At 43.3% G+C, this 13986-nt stretch overlaps 1 protein-coding gene across 3 annotated transcripts in view; it reads right to left on the bottom strand.

Moving 5' to 3' along the window:
- ndrg3a (ndrg family member 3a) overlaps positions 1-13986 on the bottom strand; it is a 35733-nt gene that overhangs the window by 12035 nt on the left and 9712 nt on the right. For 2 of the 3 annotated variants that reach the window (XM_079683466.1, XM_079683467.1), the window contains exons 2-3: positions 11373-11456; positions 7718-7750 (exon numbers count right to left, since the gene is read on the bottom strand). In XM_079683466.1, coding sequence (XP_079539592.1) covers positions 7718-7750; positions 11373-11429 — 90 coding nt within the window. In that variant the 5' untranslated portion in view covers positions 11430-11456. Of the gene's footprint in view, positions 1-2223; positions 2610-7717; positions 7751-11372; positions 11457-13986 lie in introns of those variants that run through there. The other variant, XM_079683468.1, reaches the window with a different exon arrangement.

Here is a 13986-nt window from a genome sequence, read left to right as displayed (position 1 = left end):
CTGCAATCTGTAGTGGACACAGTAACACAAAAGGAACAAATGCTGCTCTCGTCAGCGACCAACTCAGATATCCTCGTTGTGTGGGAGTTGCTATAGAGATAAGGCAGTCGCACAAAACATGAAAACCAGTCTGTGTGCTACAATGTAACCTCTCAACCGGAGATGGAACAAACCATGGAGATACTGTGTTGCGGACAGTTAGCCTTGCACTTATCGGAGACCTTTCCACAGGAGATAATGAAGTGACTCTGCAACCTCGGCCTGGTGGGGGTGCAGAACAACCTGTAATAGACTCAATTTGCTACTGCAGAATTGTCTAGCTTTGACACAAGGACAGAGTCAAGGGCACTGGAGGCTTTGCTCTAAGAAACAAGGCAAACACACAGGTGCAAACGCAGGCCTTCTGTCATGCACTGAACATTCGCTGAGGAAAGCAGGCAAGTACGCCGGTCCAGAGATAGGCAATACATTTAAAAAAGGTGATCTGAACCTAGTGGGGGGGGGGGGAGATGATTAGATACAACTAAAATATAGCCTGGAAGGTGGTTTGGAGGAAATGGAGCGTGAAAGCAGGGACAGAGAAAAAAGAGAAGACAGGAGGAGTCCTGTATGACTAAGAGAAGGATGCGTCTTGAAACAGAAGGGCCGCATTAATTTATCATGCCTTTCCAATCATGTGCTGGCAAAAAGAACAAGAGGTAGAGAATCATGAACAGAGATTACCCTTTATTTATCCACTTAGCTCCTGGCATGGTGACATAGCTGTATTGATCTGGGAGTGCTGCCTCCCAGCATTTACTTTCACAGATACATGTGTGTACACACCGCAGCATCTCAAGAAATCAGACACGGGGTGTGGCGGCTGGCCTGGACAGCTACAGAAGGAGAGCACTGGAACCCTTTTATTGTCTTTAATACATCCATGGCGACTAGTAGAAGGACAATAAGGGTGTGTGGATGTTTTAGGGGCAGGTGAGAGAGGAATACAGAGTAGGGAGTTGTGCTTTGAGGAGAGGGGCTTCATGAGGCATTTGGGTGTGTGCTCCCACCATCAAGGAGGGTGAAGGAGGTTAAAAAAAAGGAGCAATGTGTCAGTCTGCTCCTCTCCCCGCAATCCCTCTCTTATCAATCCCTCCTCCCCCTCCTGCCTGTTTTCCACGCCCTGCCAGGACCGGCATCAATCTCCCCAGAGAGCAGCATTACAGGGCAAGAAACACCAAGCGGCCCCCCCATCAGGCTGCAAAGGAATTCAACATACACACAGGATGCAACACAGACACACATGTGTACTGTATGCATGTTCTCCAGCAGGATCATCCCAGGTACATGTCCCCCTACTCTCTTTGCCACAAACACAGCCCCCCTGCCTGCAGCACACATCATGAAGCAGGGGGAGGAAACTGCTAACTCTCTGCACAAAGTCTCTGCAGCAGTGATTTTTGTCGTGCAGTGTGTGTAGGGGTGAGTGACCTCCCTGCTTGTTCTACGTGATAACAGAATTAGAAAACACAATGCTGGCACTATGAGCCATCTGCAGCCGCTCTCAGGCAAAACACGCATTCCTGCAGTTATTGAAAGACCTGAAAATACTCATTTGAGACGCACCGGAACACGCAACACAGAACGACCCCACTGACGGCACGTACACATCATCATCATTTTGTTGTGGCGTTTGCAGATTCAGAGACACTGAACACATGCATCTTTCATACCCTCACATTAAAATGCACCACTGCACCCTGAGCATGTTTAGGCTTTGCAGACCACACACATGGGCACTGTGACACACACACACACACACACACACACACACACACACACACACACACACACACACACACACACACACACACACACACACACACACACACACACACACACACACACACACACACACACACACACACACACACACACACACACACACACACACACACACACACACACACACACACACACACACACACACACACACACACACACACACACACACACACACACACACACACACACACACACACAAAGCCCAAAGTCACAGCCGTCTGCTAAAGGTGGTGACAGGCAAGCCAGGAAAGACCCCCACCAGCTTTTCCCTTCCCAGAGCCAGCTGCTGTCCCCTGCTTTAGGGAACCCGCACAACAACCCCCCCCCCACCACCACAATATGAATCTGCAAGGACCAAGCCAGGTGTGTCATAGCAGGCAAGATGCATTTGTCACTCACCACTCCATTCCCAGAGCATGCAATCTGGTCCAGGTCCAGAATAGCTGACATGTTTTCCCACGCAGGAGAGCAGAGTGTTATGCTATGTGCAAGTGTGTGCTGGGCAGCTCTGAAGGTCTCCAAGAGCAGGAGGAGGAGGAGGAGGGCGGGAGTGTGATAGGAAGGGAGGGATGTGAGGGTGAGGCAGCAGCGACAAGGAAGACGGAGAAGAGAGGGAGGAGAAAGACACAGCAGAGGAAGTGAGGAGGAGATGGGTAAATAATCTGAATGGAAGCAGAAGAAAGAGGAGGGGTCGGATAAGATGCAGAGAGAACAAGAGAGGATGTGGGAAAGAGAGCAGGGAAAAAGAGACAGAGAGGGGGAGGAGAGTGAGACTGCAGTTTGTGCTTTGTAGTCACAGCGCGTCCGTACATCCAGCCACCGGTGCGTCTAATTGGATTGCAGCGGGTCAGGTGGGTAGAGGGAGAGGGGTGGCGCTTAGAAGAGAAAAGAGGAGGGGGAGGGTGGATGGAAGAGGGGGTGATGGGGTGCAGAGGCAGACCTGGAAAAACGGGCAGGCTGCTGACGTCACAGCGTGATAAAGTGAAGAGAGAGGAGGCTGACTTTGACAGCTTCCCTGGGCTGCATCAGCAAAATGGCTGCTGAGATTTAGCAACAAGCGCCCAGATTCACGTTAGCTTCACCTTGCTGAGGGGGGAGACAGTGAGTGACCTCAACCTCCGGATAGCACACACCTCAACACCTCAGACCCAGATATAACCTTGTAGAAAAGAGTAGTGTAAAATGCAGCATGCCCCATCAATGGCTCTGCTGCAAATGTCACTGCAGCACTAGCTCCAGTGTTCATCTGGGTATTGATATTCAGCAGATAGCCCTCATTATGTTGCAGGCTTACTGGAAAGAAAAACCCACAACGAGCTACTATTTTTATACCCAACCCTACATGAGAGGATCCATTTCCTCTGAACCCGTCTCTGAATCATTTGATCCACATAGTTTATTGATCTACTCTCCTCTGTCATCTGCTAGCAGAGCAGAGAGTCACGCTTCTGTGGGAGACAGACAGCTCTGTGCAGCCAATAACTAACATGCAGACAGCACAGAGTGGGTGGGCTTACAGAGAGAAGGGGGACTTCATTGGTGGGTTGGTATAGCAGCATGTTTGGTTGCAAACTCTCCTCTAAATGTTCCCTGTCCTAACCCACAGAGGGTGCCACTGACACACATGTAATGCATGTATTTCAGCAAATAAACACGATATGCAGACTAGACAAAGAAGTTAATACAGAAAACATAAAAAAAGAACATCTGAACTTTTGAGGAATCCAAACACATATGGATCATATTTATTTTTGATACATGTATTGCTTTCCCAGACACATTTTTTAAATTTTGCAGAGCAAGGTTTGCAAAAAACTAATTGCTTACGGTGTGTTTATTACCTTGTCCGCTCATTCAAGGCACATTGTGGTGCGAACGTGCCTCATTTGACGTATACTGTGATGTTACACCAGATTATGATGTTATGGGTCACATCAACTCATGACGATTGTGTGTGGGACTGAACACATGTTTACCGTTTCCTCAACAGAGCAGGAGCCTCTTTGTGTCACACACTGACTGAATAAAGGTCACACACTGTGTCATTGTGTCTCAGCACGACTCCGCAGTCCGAGCAGCAAGACGGCCATGCAATGACGCTCGGATCTGCAAAGCTAGTTCTAGATAGAGCTTTGCATCGACACTGCCAGAATCTGAGGTTTACTACCTCGAGTACATCAATTTGATTTGATTCTAATAGCCCAGTATTACAGATCACACATTTGTCTCAAGGGGCTTTAATTCGTGTACAGCATGCAACGCCCTCTATCGTTAGACCCTCACAGCGGACATGGAGAATCCCCCAAGGAAACCCCACGATGAACAGGGGGGAAAAGGAGAACCCTCAAGGACAGCAACAAATGAGGGACACCTCAAACATGGAAAAGATGTCCAAGCATATTAAACATGCACAAGCATAGGAAACTTTTATTAAACTGTGTTCATTTGTCATGACATGAAGTATCACATGACAAAGGACATTTTTATAATCCGTCTCAGACTACATATCTGCGACATAACACATTTAAAATAGATCAACAATAGTGAAGCATAGTGGACTAAAAAACCATCACACAGGCCTCGAGCCACGCAGTGAACAGGCTTATGGCGCCCTCTGCTGGGCTTACTGAGACAGTGAAGAACACAAGAAAGCAAAAGACATGACTTGGCAGCCATTTGTCTGAAAAGCTTCTACTTGTCTCTGTGTAGCAACGTTACAAGGTCAAAAAGACAAACATTTAACAAAACCGGACATAACCAGGAAATGACAAACCTTTAATGACTAACAACACATTCCAGGGCACGTTACTCCCTCACTGGAGTGGGACCATGGGACACCTCAACAAAATCACGCCTGTTAGCTCTCCTGGCTCCAAAATGGTGGAACTAGTTCACCATTTATATCAAGACAGCAGATATCTACACATCTTCTGCTGCCTCACAGGTTAGCAATTACAATGGTTTGGTCTATTGAGAACTAATGTACTTGCAGGATTCTTGCTTTTTTGAGGTTGTGTTTTCATGTTAAATGCACTTATTGTAGGTTGATTTGGAAAAATGTTCAGCTAAATGAAATGTAATAAACAATTATATTATATGAAATTAGATACAACTGTATTGTCATTGCACAGAGTACAAGAACTATGACAATGAAATGCAGTTAGCATATAACCAGAAGTGCAACCCTTCTGGATGGTATTAAAGTGCAGTGTAATGTATAGTATAATATAAATATGACCAATAACAAAAAATAATCTAATAGTGCCAATTACAAGCTTACAAGCTAAAACATCACATTCATTCAGATCCATCTCAACGTTTTGCTCTCCACCACAAACACCATCCACCCTGAGATGTTCTATTTTTAAAATGAACAGTCAGCTATTTCCATTTCCATGAAGTAACCTGGTGTTCCAGAGTATGCACTTTAAAACCCAGTCGGTCTCAAGGGTGGCTGAGGCTGAGTCACACCTTCCTCACGACTCTGTGGCGTAAGCAAGACATCTGGTCAAAACTGCAGTACCACACCCTCCATGTTCTCCTCTCTGACCCCACCTCACCACCACCACCACTATAACCACCCTCCTCCTGCAGGTGCAGAGGGTGTGATATGTTGCAGTACCTATTGGCGCCTCTAGTAGGAGCTTTAGTTGTAGTCTAGAGGAGAGCAGCTGGATTTGTCCTCCAGCTGCAGGAATGTCACATCGTTTCTTAGAGTGATGGTGTAACGTGAGGACCCCTCCCCCAAACACAATATATATTCTTATGATGTCTGCTGCCTTGAACTGCATGTACGCTCTAGTAGTCTTTATATTACTAAACTGATTAGATTGTGGTAGTCAGCTGCAATTGTATAATGCTCCCTATTTAAATCGAGAGAGTTTTTGACATCACATTGGAGCTTATATCACTTCATGTAAAACCAGCAAGCAGAAGCCTGTCCTACACAGAACATGCTTAAGATTAAGCAAAAAAAGTATATTCCATTTTATATATTTTACACTGAGTGGAAGAAGCAAACATTGACTCATGTGTGAGGAATACATTTTTATATAGCCAATATTTTGGGTTAAACAGCTTGCAACAGGGATACTGCAACTTATCCTAGAGACTGGGAATATTTGCTAAATTGCTATTCAGGATAGCTAACTCCTTTGTTTCAGAATGTTTCCCCTTTAAAACTAAACAATACATACATTTTCATCAACAAAAATTCAGAAGGAAGATGATATTTTCTTGCTGCTCTTTAAATAAAATAACAAGTTCTAGTTATTCTTAAGATTTCAATTCATTTGACATAAGGCCTTTTTCACAAGAGACATTGAGTCTTGTCATTGTAGGAAAAGCTCTATTCAAATGATATTCTATATGCAATTCAGTTATTATTTAAGAACCTGTGCTTTTACTGGTTTGATATGCAGAAATGTCTTCCATGAAGGAGAACAGGTATTCTATCCATCGAGTTCACACAGTGTTCAAAAACATCCCAAACAGCCCTAAAAGGATCTGTCTGAATAATTCCTTTGGACTCCTGAATGTGACTGGGTGAGGTCAAAATGGCTGCCATGGAAAATAGGTTGAATACACTTAAGTCTGCCTCAATTCCTCTGAGACAATTCTGGTTCAATTGTGCCTTTAAAGTACAACTGCAGCAGTTGATATGAATCCCATAGAGGGGGAGTGCAAAGGAATATGGCACTCAAATGATGAGCAGCTGCAGCATGTGATGAATGCTAATGTTTCAGTGACAATGTAGACAGGATTAGAGCATGTAGCATGTTCCTGCTAGCATGCAATCCTCTCCTCCTATGCCTGCAGGAGCTATATTTAGCTCTGCTGGGATGCTGGATGCAGCCATGACTGCAGAAAGTGAGAGGGAGGAAAGATTTAACCCTTTGCTGCCTTTAATGCTCATGAAACACAGCAGACAGAATGCTCGCCAGTGGGAGACTCCTTGCAAGGAAAAGCAAATTGCTAACGAAGAGGAGGAGGAGGAGGAGGAGGAGGAGGAGGGCTGGCAACCCCGCTCCCGACGCAGAGAAACCATCAAAGAAAGATCTGGAACAGTGCCCGCTCAAGGCCAATCCAGCTTTTTTCTTTAATGATAATTATTCCCACATTAACACATCAAAAGATCTGACTGTGTGGTTGAAATGCCGCAGCTTCTGGAACACAGAAACAATCACATCTTGCTGTAGAAGACTCTTTCTGACACGACTATAAAAAGATATGTGGAATCGCTGCACTTGTACATCTCTTCCCGACATGTACTAAAAAAAGGACAGTCTCTAGGGGAAGTGTTCTAACTGAACAACTGGCCACGTTATTTTTAAAGCTCTGCAGAGGAGGATGAGTCCAATAAGTCCACGGTGTATTTACTTTGATGGCACGATGCCATTATTGCAGGGTTTGGTAGTAGCACAGGGGAGAGAGGCTTTGTGTTTAGAGCAACAAGCAATCGCAATGCTTACTTCGTTATAACGTATATCCAGAACCACCAATGTGATTGGATGTTAGCTTTTCATATCAGGACACATGATCTGCAGTCCACAGAATTACAACTAAAAAGTGACTACAATATACATCCATGCAAAACAAAGAAAACCTCAATGTAATAGGTTTGATATAAAAACAGAGCCAATCATTTCAATCCAATACATAACGGTCTACCCAAAGACAGAGTGGTGGATCACTCACTATCAATGTCTATTACTTAACCTATATGTCACCAGCGTGTGTTGTGCAGTAAATACATGCCTGTGAGGATGAATGTAGGGCATGTAAACAAGGAGGGGGAAGGCAGAAAGCCCCAACCCCCTCCTTCTTACACAACAGCATCCCCCTAAATCAGGGCATAACAAAGCTTTGTGAGGGGGCGGAGAGCAACACTCACCTGGCAGTCGAAATCCTGAAAGTTGCGAGCATTCTGCAAGGAAAGAGGGAGGAGGGTTAAACACACCATGCTCAAAGACAACATTTAACAGTGGTTCCAACTATTCATGTGTGAACAGATGGAATAAATACTGGCATTGTCACACTTTTTTATAAGCTCTTAAAAAGTTCAAATTAGATCTAATTTGGTCTTCGTGTATATAAGTTATTAGTTTGATTTCAGCACATTTGAACAGTGGGATCTAGGGCTGTGCGATTATGGCAAAAATGATAATTACGATTATTTGGTTCAATAATTGATATCACGATTATTAAATACGATTATTCATTGACTTTGAAAACATCCATTAATTGAACTTTAAAACAAATACAAATAATAATTTGAACAGTATATTTTAAACTGTTGATTACCCTGAACGTGTAATTCAACTGAAAAACCAATACAAAAATAAATAAAATAAATGATACATTTAAATAAATAATATCAAAATAATAAATACCAATAAACAAGATCAAGAAATATTTTGGAGCGCACTTCAATAAGCTACTAAACATATATAAATAAAAATAAATTAGATCAAATATGTTGCAGTGCACTGTCACAAACTAGCAAAGCAAAATAATTGTTTTTTTCGATTATTTTGTTTTCGTAATTGTGGCAGGCCAAAATCGGAATTGCGATTAAAATACGAGTAATTGCACAGCCCTAGTGGGATTTAAGAAGATAATTGTGCCCGGATCGCAGAAACCTAAGCACATTACAGATCTAACCTCAGTCTACTAGTATGAGCTGCCATCTCTAAATAATATGACCGAACGCGACACATTGTGGCGAGCACTTTGCATTGTTGTTTATGGATCTATTTGTCCAACTGTTTGTGACACCCTGTAAGGACTTTTAGGAAACTCAGTGTTCTTCTGTGAATGATAAATCATCCCCATCGACACTTTGGGGCATGTGATGCAATATGAGTTTAGTTTTCAACATCCCAACAGCCTTACTCTTCACATATAGGACATAAACAAATGGCATTTCTTTACAGAGAGTTTGTTCCCAGTGTGCGTTTTGTCTTTGCTCAGACAGCAGGAAGCTACAGATCGATGGGCAGAAAAGCGAGAGTGGGCGGCAACAACAACGAGGATTGTTGAGGGATTCGGTTGTAGGGCAGACCGGTGGGTACATGGGGGTGTAGAGGCAGATGGTGGCTACAAAGCAGCTCTCACTTTCTTCTCTCTTCTGATGGAGCTGTGAAGCAGAGATCCTGGTGAAAACATGATTCTAGTCTACGCTCTTCTCTTGCTATAATGCAGCTGTCTGGTTCTGAACTATTGAATTAGAATCAGCTTAATCCATTGTAGAGACAGGAGGACAGGAAGGAACTAAAAGTGCTTACTCTGATTGCAACAGGGCTGTGCTGAATATCTTTTTCTTCCTTTAAAGCTGACATTGAGCATCTGAAATAAAGCTTTGGTGTCATTTCATTACCTCACCAACAAACAAAAAAAAAGGAAAATAATGGATTTGTCTGTATTGTGGTTATACAAACACTCTTTAAGGCGTTGTTAGATGTTCCCAGGCCTCCCCGGTTAAAGTAGGTGTGTTTATCCATTTGTGTATAAGAGCAAACAATTTTTTCAATGCAGTGAAAATGTAGTTTTTGAAAGGATAAACACCAACATGTAATGATTTAAAGCATGATGCTTCTTTGGAAAACATGTAATGAATATTGCATTTTTAGACGTACACAAACCTATACCAGGGGTGTGAAACTCAATTTCATCTCGGGCCACGTTAGCATCATGGTTGCACTCAAAGGGCCAGTTTTACATATAAGACTATATAAAAAATAAATACATATATAAATAATTAATATATATAAAATAATGTTATTGCCCCTGCATTGGATTATTATTGGATAGGGTAATAACTTCATAATGAATGACGTCTGAAAGCAGAAGTCTAGGGCAAATAATTGCAAGTCTCTTCAGTGAGAATGTCACAAAATTATTTTAAAAGAAAAAGCTAAATTCTGGAAAAAAAGCAACACAAAAAAAGAAAAAGTGACATTTTGAGAAAAAAAAAAAGTCAGATTCTTAGAAAAAAAGTCAAATTTGAGATGCATTGTGGGACATGTAGTTTATGGGCAACGTGCTTCTGTTAATCGCCATTTAACCGTATAATAAACATATTATATTCTTTGCAAGCTCTTGTGGGGCCACATAACATGAAGTCACGGCCGGATTTGGTCCCCGGGCCTTGAGTTTGACACCCTTGTACTATACCATAACCACTGGAAACGTATCATCTTACTCTACACATAGTACAACACTAATAATATAAGTGTAGCTAAGTATTTTCTGCCACTGTGCACACATACTGGCTTTTAACACAATGACTAAAGATGCAAAACAAATCCACATTAGAGTTTGAACTAGCTTCAAATGATTCCAAACCGCTCTAGAGATTACAGCAGGGTTAATATTTCCATGGAGAAAATAGCCCCCGGTTTATTACTAAAACAAACAAGGCATATTTCAGAAGCACCTTCATGAAGGTCGTGCCTCAACATGGGGAGAGTGATGACAGTTTCTATCAGCTTATTACAAGTAATCTGATTTGCCAAAGATTTGATGCAACTGTTGTGTTCCTTCTTGTACAAACTGTTGCACTATATACGGAGTTATCCTCTTATCACGAGTTGTTCTCTAATGCACATTATACTTTGAAGCTCCTATAATCATACATATGTAACCGCTAATTATAGTCTTCACTTTTATGGCTACTTTGCTGCTTTGACAGTACTCACCTACCTGTCTGATGCGTCAATAGCCATACATGTATGTGTAATCTATAATCATTTCTACATATGATCAGAGTCAGAGACAAATCCTTCTTTTTTATAATCACTATTGTGTCTTGATCTCCATCTGCTTTCAACACTGTTGGTTAGACTTTTAAATGAGCTGGCCACTAGGTGGAGTGAGAGGTCAGTGTCCCTCATTCTGAGTGAGTTTAAGATGTGTCTTCCTCACCCTGTCCCCCCACAGAGGGTCATCGTTCGAAGCCACCTCTGATGTGATGCCATCCCCTCAGAGCTGATTACTCACATCTCCCTCCTGAGTGTCTGACAGTTGCCTGAGGCCAGAACAAAACACTCTTTCTAATCAGTTAATCAGCAGTTGAGACAGAGCAGGGCAGAAGAGGATTGGGAAGAGCTTTGAGGTGTCATTTTTTTTTTTGTGCCGTCGCTCAGCTGGAAATAAAGAGATCCGTTTCTTAAAGTAGCTCCTTTGATGTGTCTGTCTTTTCTCTCTCTGGATGTCTGTTGTTAAACGCCTCACATCTATTCTTCTCTCTAGCCTTATTTCGTCTATAACGTTCTTTTTTACTCACTCCCTTCTTTTCTTTTCCCACTGTCAAGCGGATATGAATAATTCACTTTGATAAACAGGACTGCGGAGTATGCATGCGTGGTGTATTAGTGTATGCATTTGCCTGGGAGGACCATATGATGACGTGATCGTTCCCCTTCAAATGAGCACCACGTGACTGTTTAGTTTGCAAACCGTGTGGTTTCTACATATTAGTTAAGGTGCACAGATGTTTGCATGTCGCCTCAGAGGCTTGTCACCGTCCTGAACTCCCCACAACTCACCTTATTGGTCAGCAGCGGCTTGATCTCAGTCAACTGTACGTCCTGCAGCTCATCCATCTTGCTGTCTTGTCACAGTGAATCACGCTGTCGAAGAAGAAGAAAGAAAGAAAACATTAGATTTGCTATTAATAAGAAATAATAAGGAAAATGGCAAAAGTGTTAAATTAACACATTTTTTTTAAACTAAGAGGGTGTCTGGATTCATACTTGATCATGTTTGATGGTAGTTGTGACAAATAATATGGGCTTATTGCCAATGTTGATTTTTTCTCAATTTTCCATGTAGCTTAACTTGTTGGCGTAATTTGCATCATGTTTTGACATAAATGGACAACGTGCTTTGATAAGAGCAAGGCTATCTGGCTAAGCTGAATCTTATTTCCACTTTAGAGTGACTCTGGTATTGTGAATGAAATCATCTCTTTGAGTGGGCCATGATTATCGTCATCAGCTTCTGAAGGGCGGCAAGACAGAAACAGATCAGGAAACTCTGGTTTAGACTATCACATGTCTGAACAAAGAGAACATGAGCAATTATCATGAAATAAAGAGAATAAGGTTAAGAAACAGGAAGTGGGGAATGTTCTGCTAGATAAATGCCTTATAGGATTAAATCAAGAGCCAGTGTTTTGCCCATTAGTTCTCCAAGAAAGGTCACCCTGTACTGCACGCAGATGGTGAGCAAACATGCACACACAAAAAGATTTAACAAGAAGCTCTAAAGCCCACCTCATTTGTTTTCCCCTTGAAGGCAGCCGTTTGTCCCTGCACATCATCACTGAACAAGAACATCAACACATGAGTGTCCCGGGTCCCCTCCCCCACTTTGCCTGAAATGGTACCTCTTTGGCCTTGCCTGTTTGCCCAAGGTGAGGACAGGAAGTGGTATTGAATTACATGGCATTACCCAAGAGGGTGACTCGTGTTGCAAATAACAGCAGATGGAGCGTTTGCTTCTTCTAGGTCAATGCTAACAACTGGAAGACAAAGCCAAATGGGCCTGTACCTCAAACACCCTCGATACAGAAAGACCTCATTTATCAGAAGAGATGCACACAAAGCATGCAAGACAAACAGGAAATAAAAGGCAAATGTAATTGAGCAGAGGACTAGCCAAATTGGAGGAGCGGTTACAATAACGGAGTCTGAGCCAAACCCCCTGGAGCGACCTTGAGATGCTAGTGTCAGATAACCTTCAGGGTGGGTCTGCTTCAAGCAGCCAGCTTACAGCAGGAGGTACGTTATGTCTGTTTTAACAGCAGTTTCATCCTCCGACAGTCTGACATTGTTCTGTACAGACAGCTGCCTGTTGACGCATGAACCGGGTCAAAGGACATCCAGCTCTGGCAACAGATTGAAACTTGCCTGGAAACAAGGCGGGAAAGCAGATGGGTACAATTGAGCACAATCTACACATTAGATAAAACAATGTAGAAAACACTGAGTGTTTGGAGCTACTCAGCAATCAGCATGTGGATTGAAAACATGCCCGGCGAAATCCCTGCTGACAAATCCGGCTCAATGGCGGAACTAAATAATATTTAGACAAGAGAACAAGGAAATAAGAAAAACAAATACCCTGCATGCTTGAGCGGATTGAGCGTATTGGCTGGATCAATCCAACACTTCCTCAGGCTGTCACAAAGTGGGATGGAGGCAAAAGCTGCTTTAATTGTACACAGGCTAGCCGGTAATCGAGGTGTTAAGGGAGACGGGGTCATGTTGAGCTTAAACCGACTGACAGACTGACTGGGTGGCTTTCACAGCCCAACCCCACTGACCCCTTTTACCGGGTAACCCAGGCAACTAACCACCGTCACTCCCCCACCATCACCCTGTTCTTCTTCCTTTGGTTTCCTACTGAAAGAAAACGTGTCTCCTGGGGGCTCCAGTGGATCTCAGACCTGCTTTAACCCGGAGCCAAATCACTCGAAATGAAACTAGATCGCATTTACCACCATCCCCACTCAGACCGACCTACTCCCTGCCTGCTCCACCATTCAGCATGAGCAGCGGTTGCCATAGAGACAAAGCTGGTTGCCGATGTTTATTCTAAACTGGGCTAGCCCCGAGGGACAGATGTGAGGCAAGGAGACTAGGGGAATTGATTTTGGTAGAAATGGGACAGAATTGAAATTGAGGAGTTCTAAACACGTGCTTTCAGGAGTGTTTACCCGTGACTATCCTAGGGAATCAAATGAGCCATGTAGACGTTCAGATATGACAGCAAAGCTTTACGTAATTGGGACGGACAATCAGTGGAAGTAGTCCCAGATGACAGGAGGGAAATTCCATTCGCAATCTGTGCAGCGAGCTTGGACCCATTTTCATGGTATACCATTAATGTGGATGAGGATGGAGCGCGCTGATGGTGTAGAAGTCCCGTTCGCCTCGACCGCAGTGTCTGTTGCGTCAGATAGCTTCTTAAATGGTTCCCCTGACATAGACATCTGTTTTACTCGGCTCTTCGGGCTTGAAGATGGGTTACACCAATTTGTGTGCTTTCTCACATGATTTCCTCTTCTGTTTATCAGGTCTGTTTCCCTGCACAGCGTGTAGCTGCCATTGGAGCCTCATCTCAGCGTTTAAATATCATGCCACGCAGCCAGGGACA

The sequence above is a fragment of the Notothenia rossii genome (genome assembly GCF_949606895.1).
Source record: "Notothenia rossii genome assembly, chromosome: 5".
NCBI classification, from domain to species: domain Eukaryota; kingdom Metazoa; phylum Chordata; class Actinopteri; order Perciformes; family Nototheniidae; genus Notothenia; species Notothenia rossii.
The sequence above is the reverse complement of the archived record's forward strand: the minus strand, read 5'-3'. Positions and strand labels throughout refer to the sequence as shown.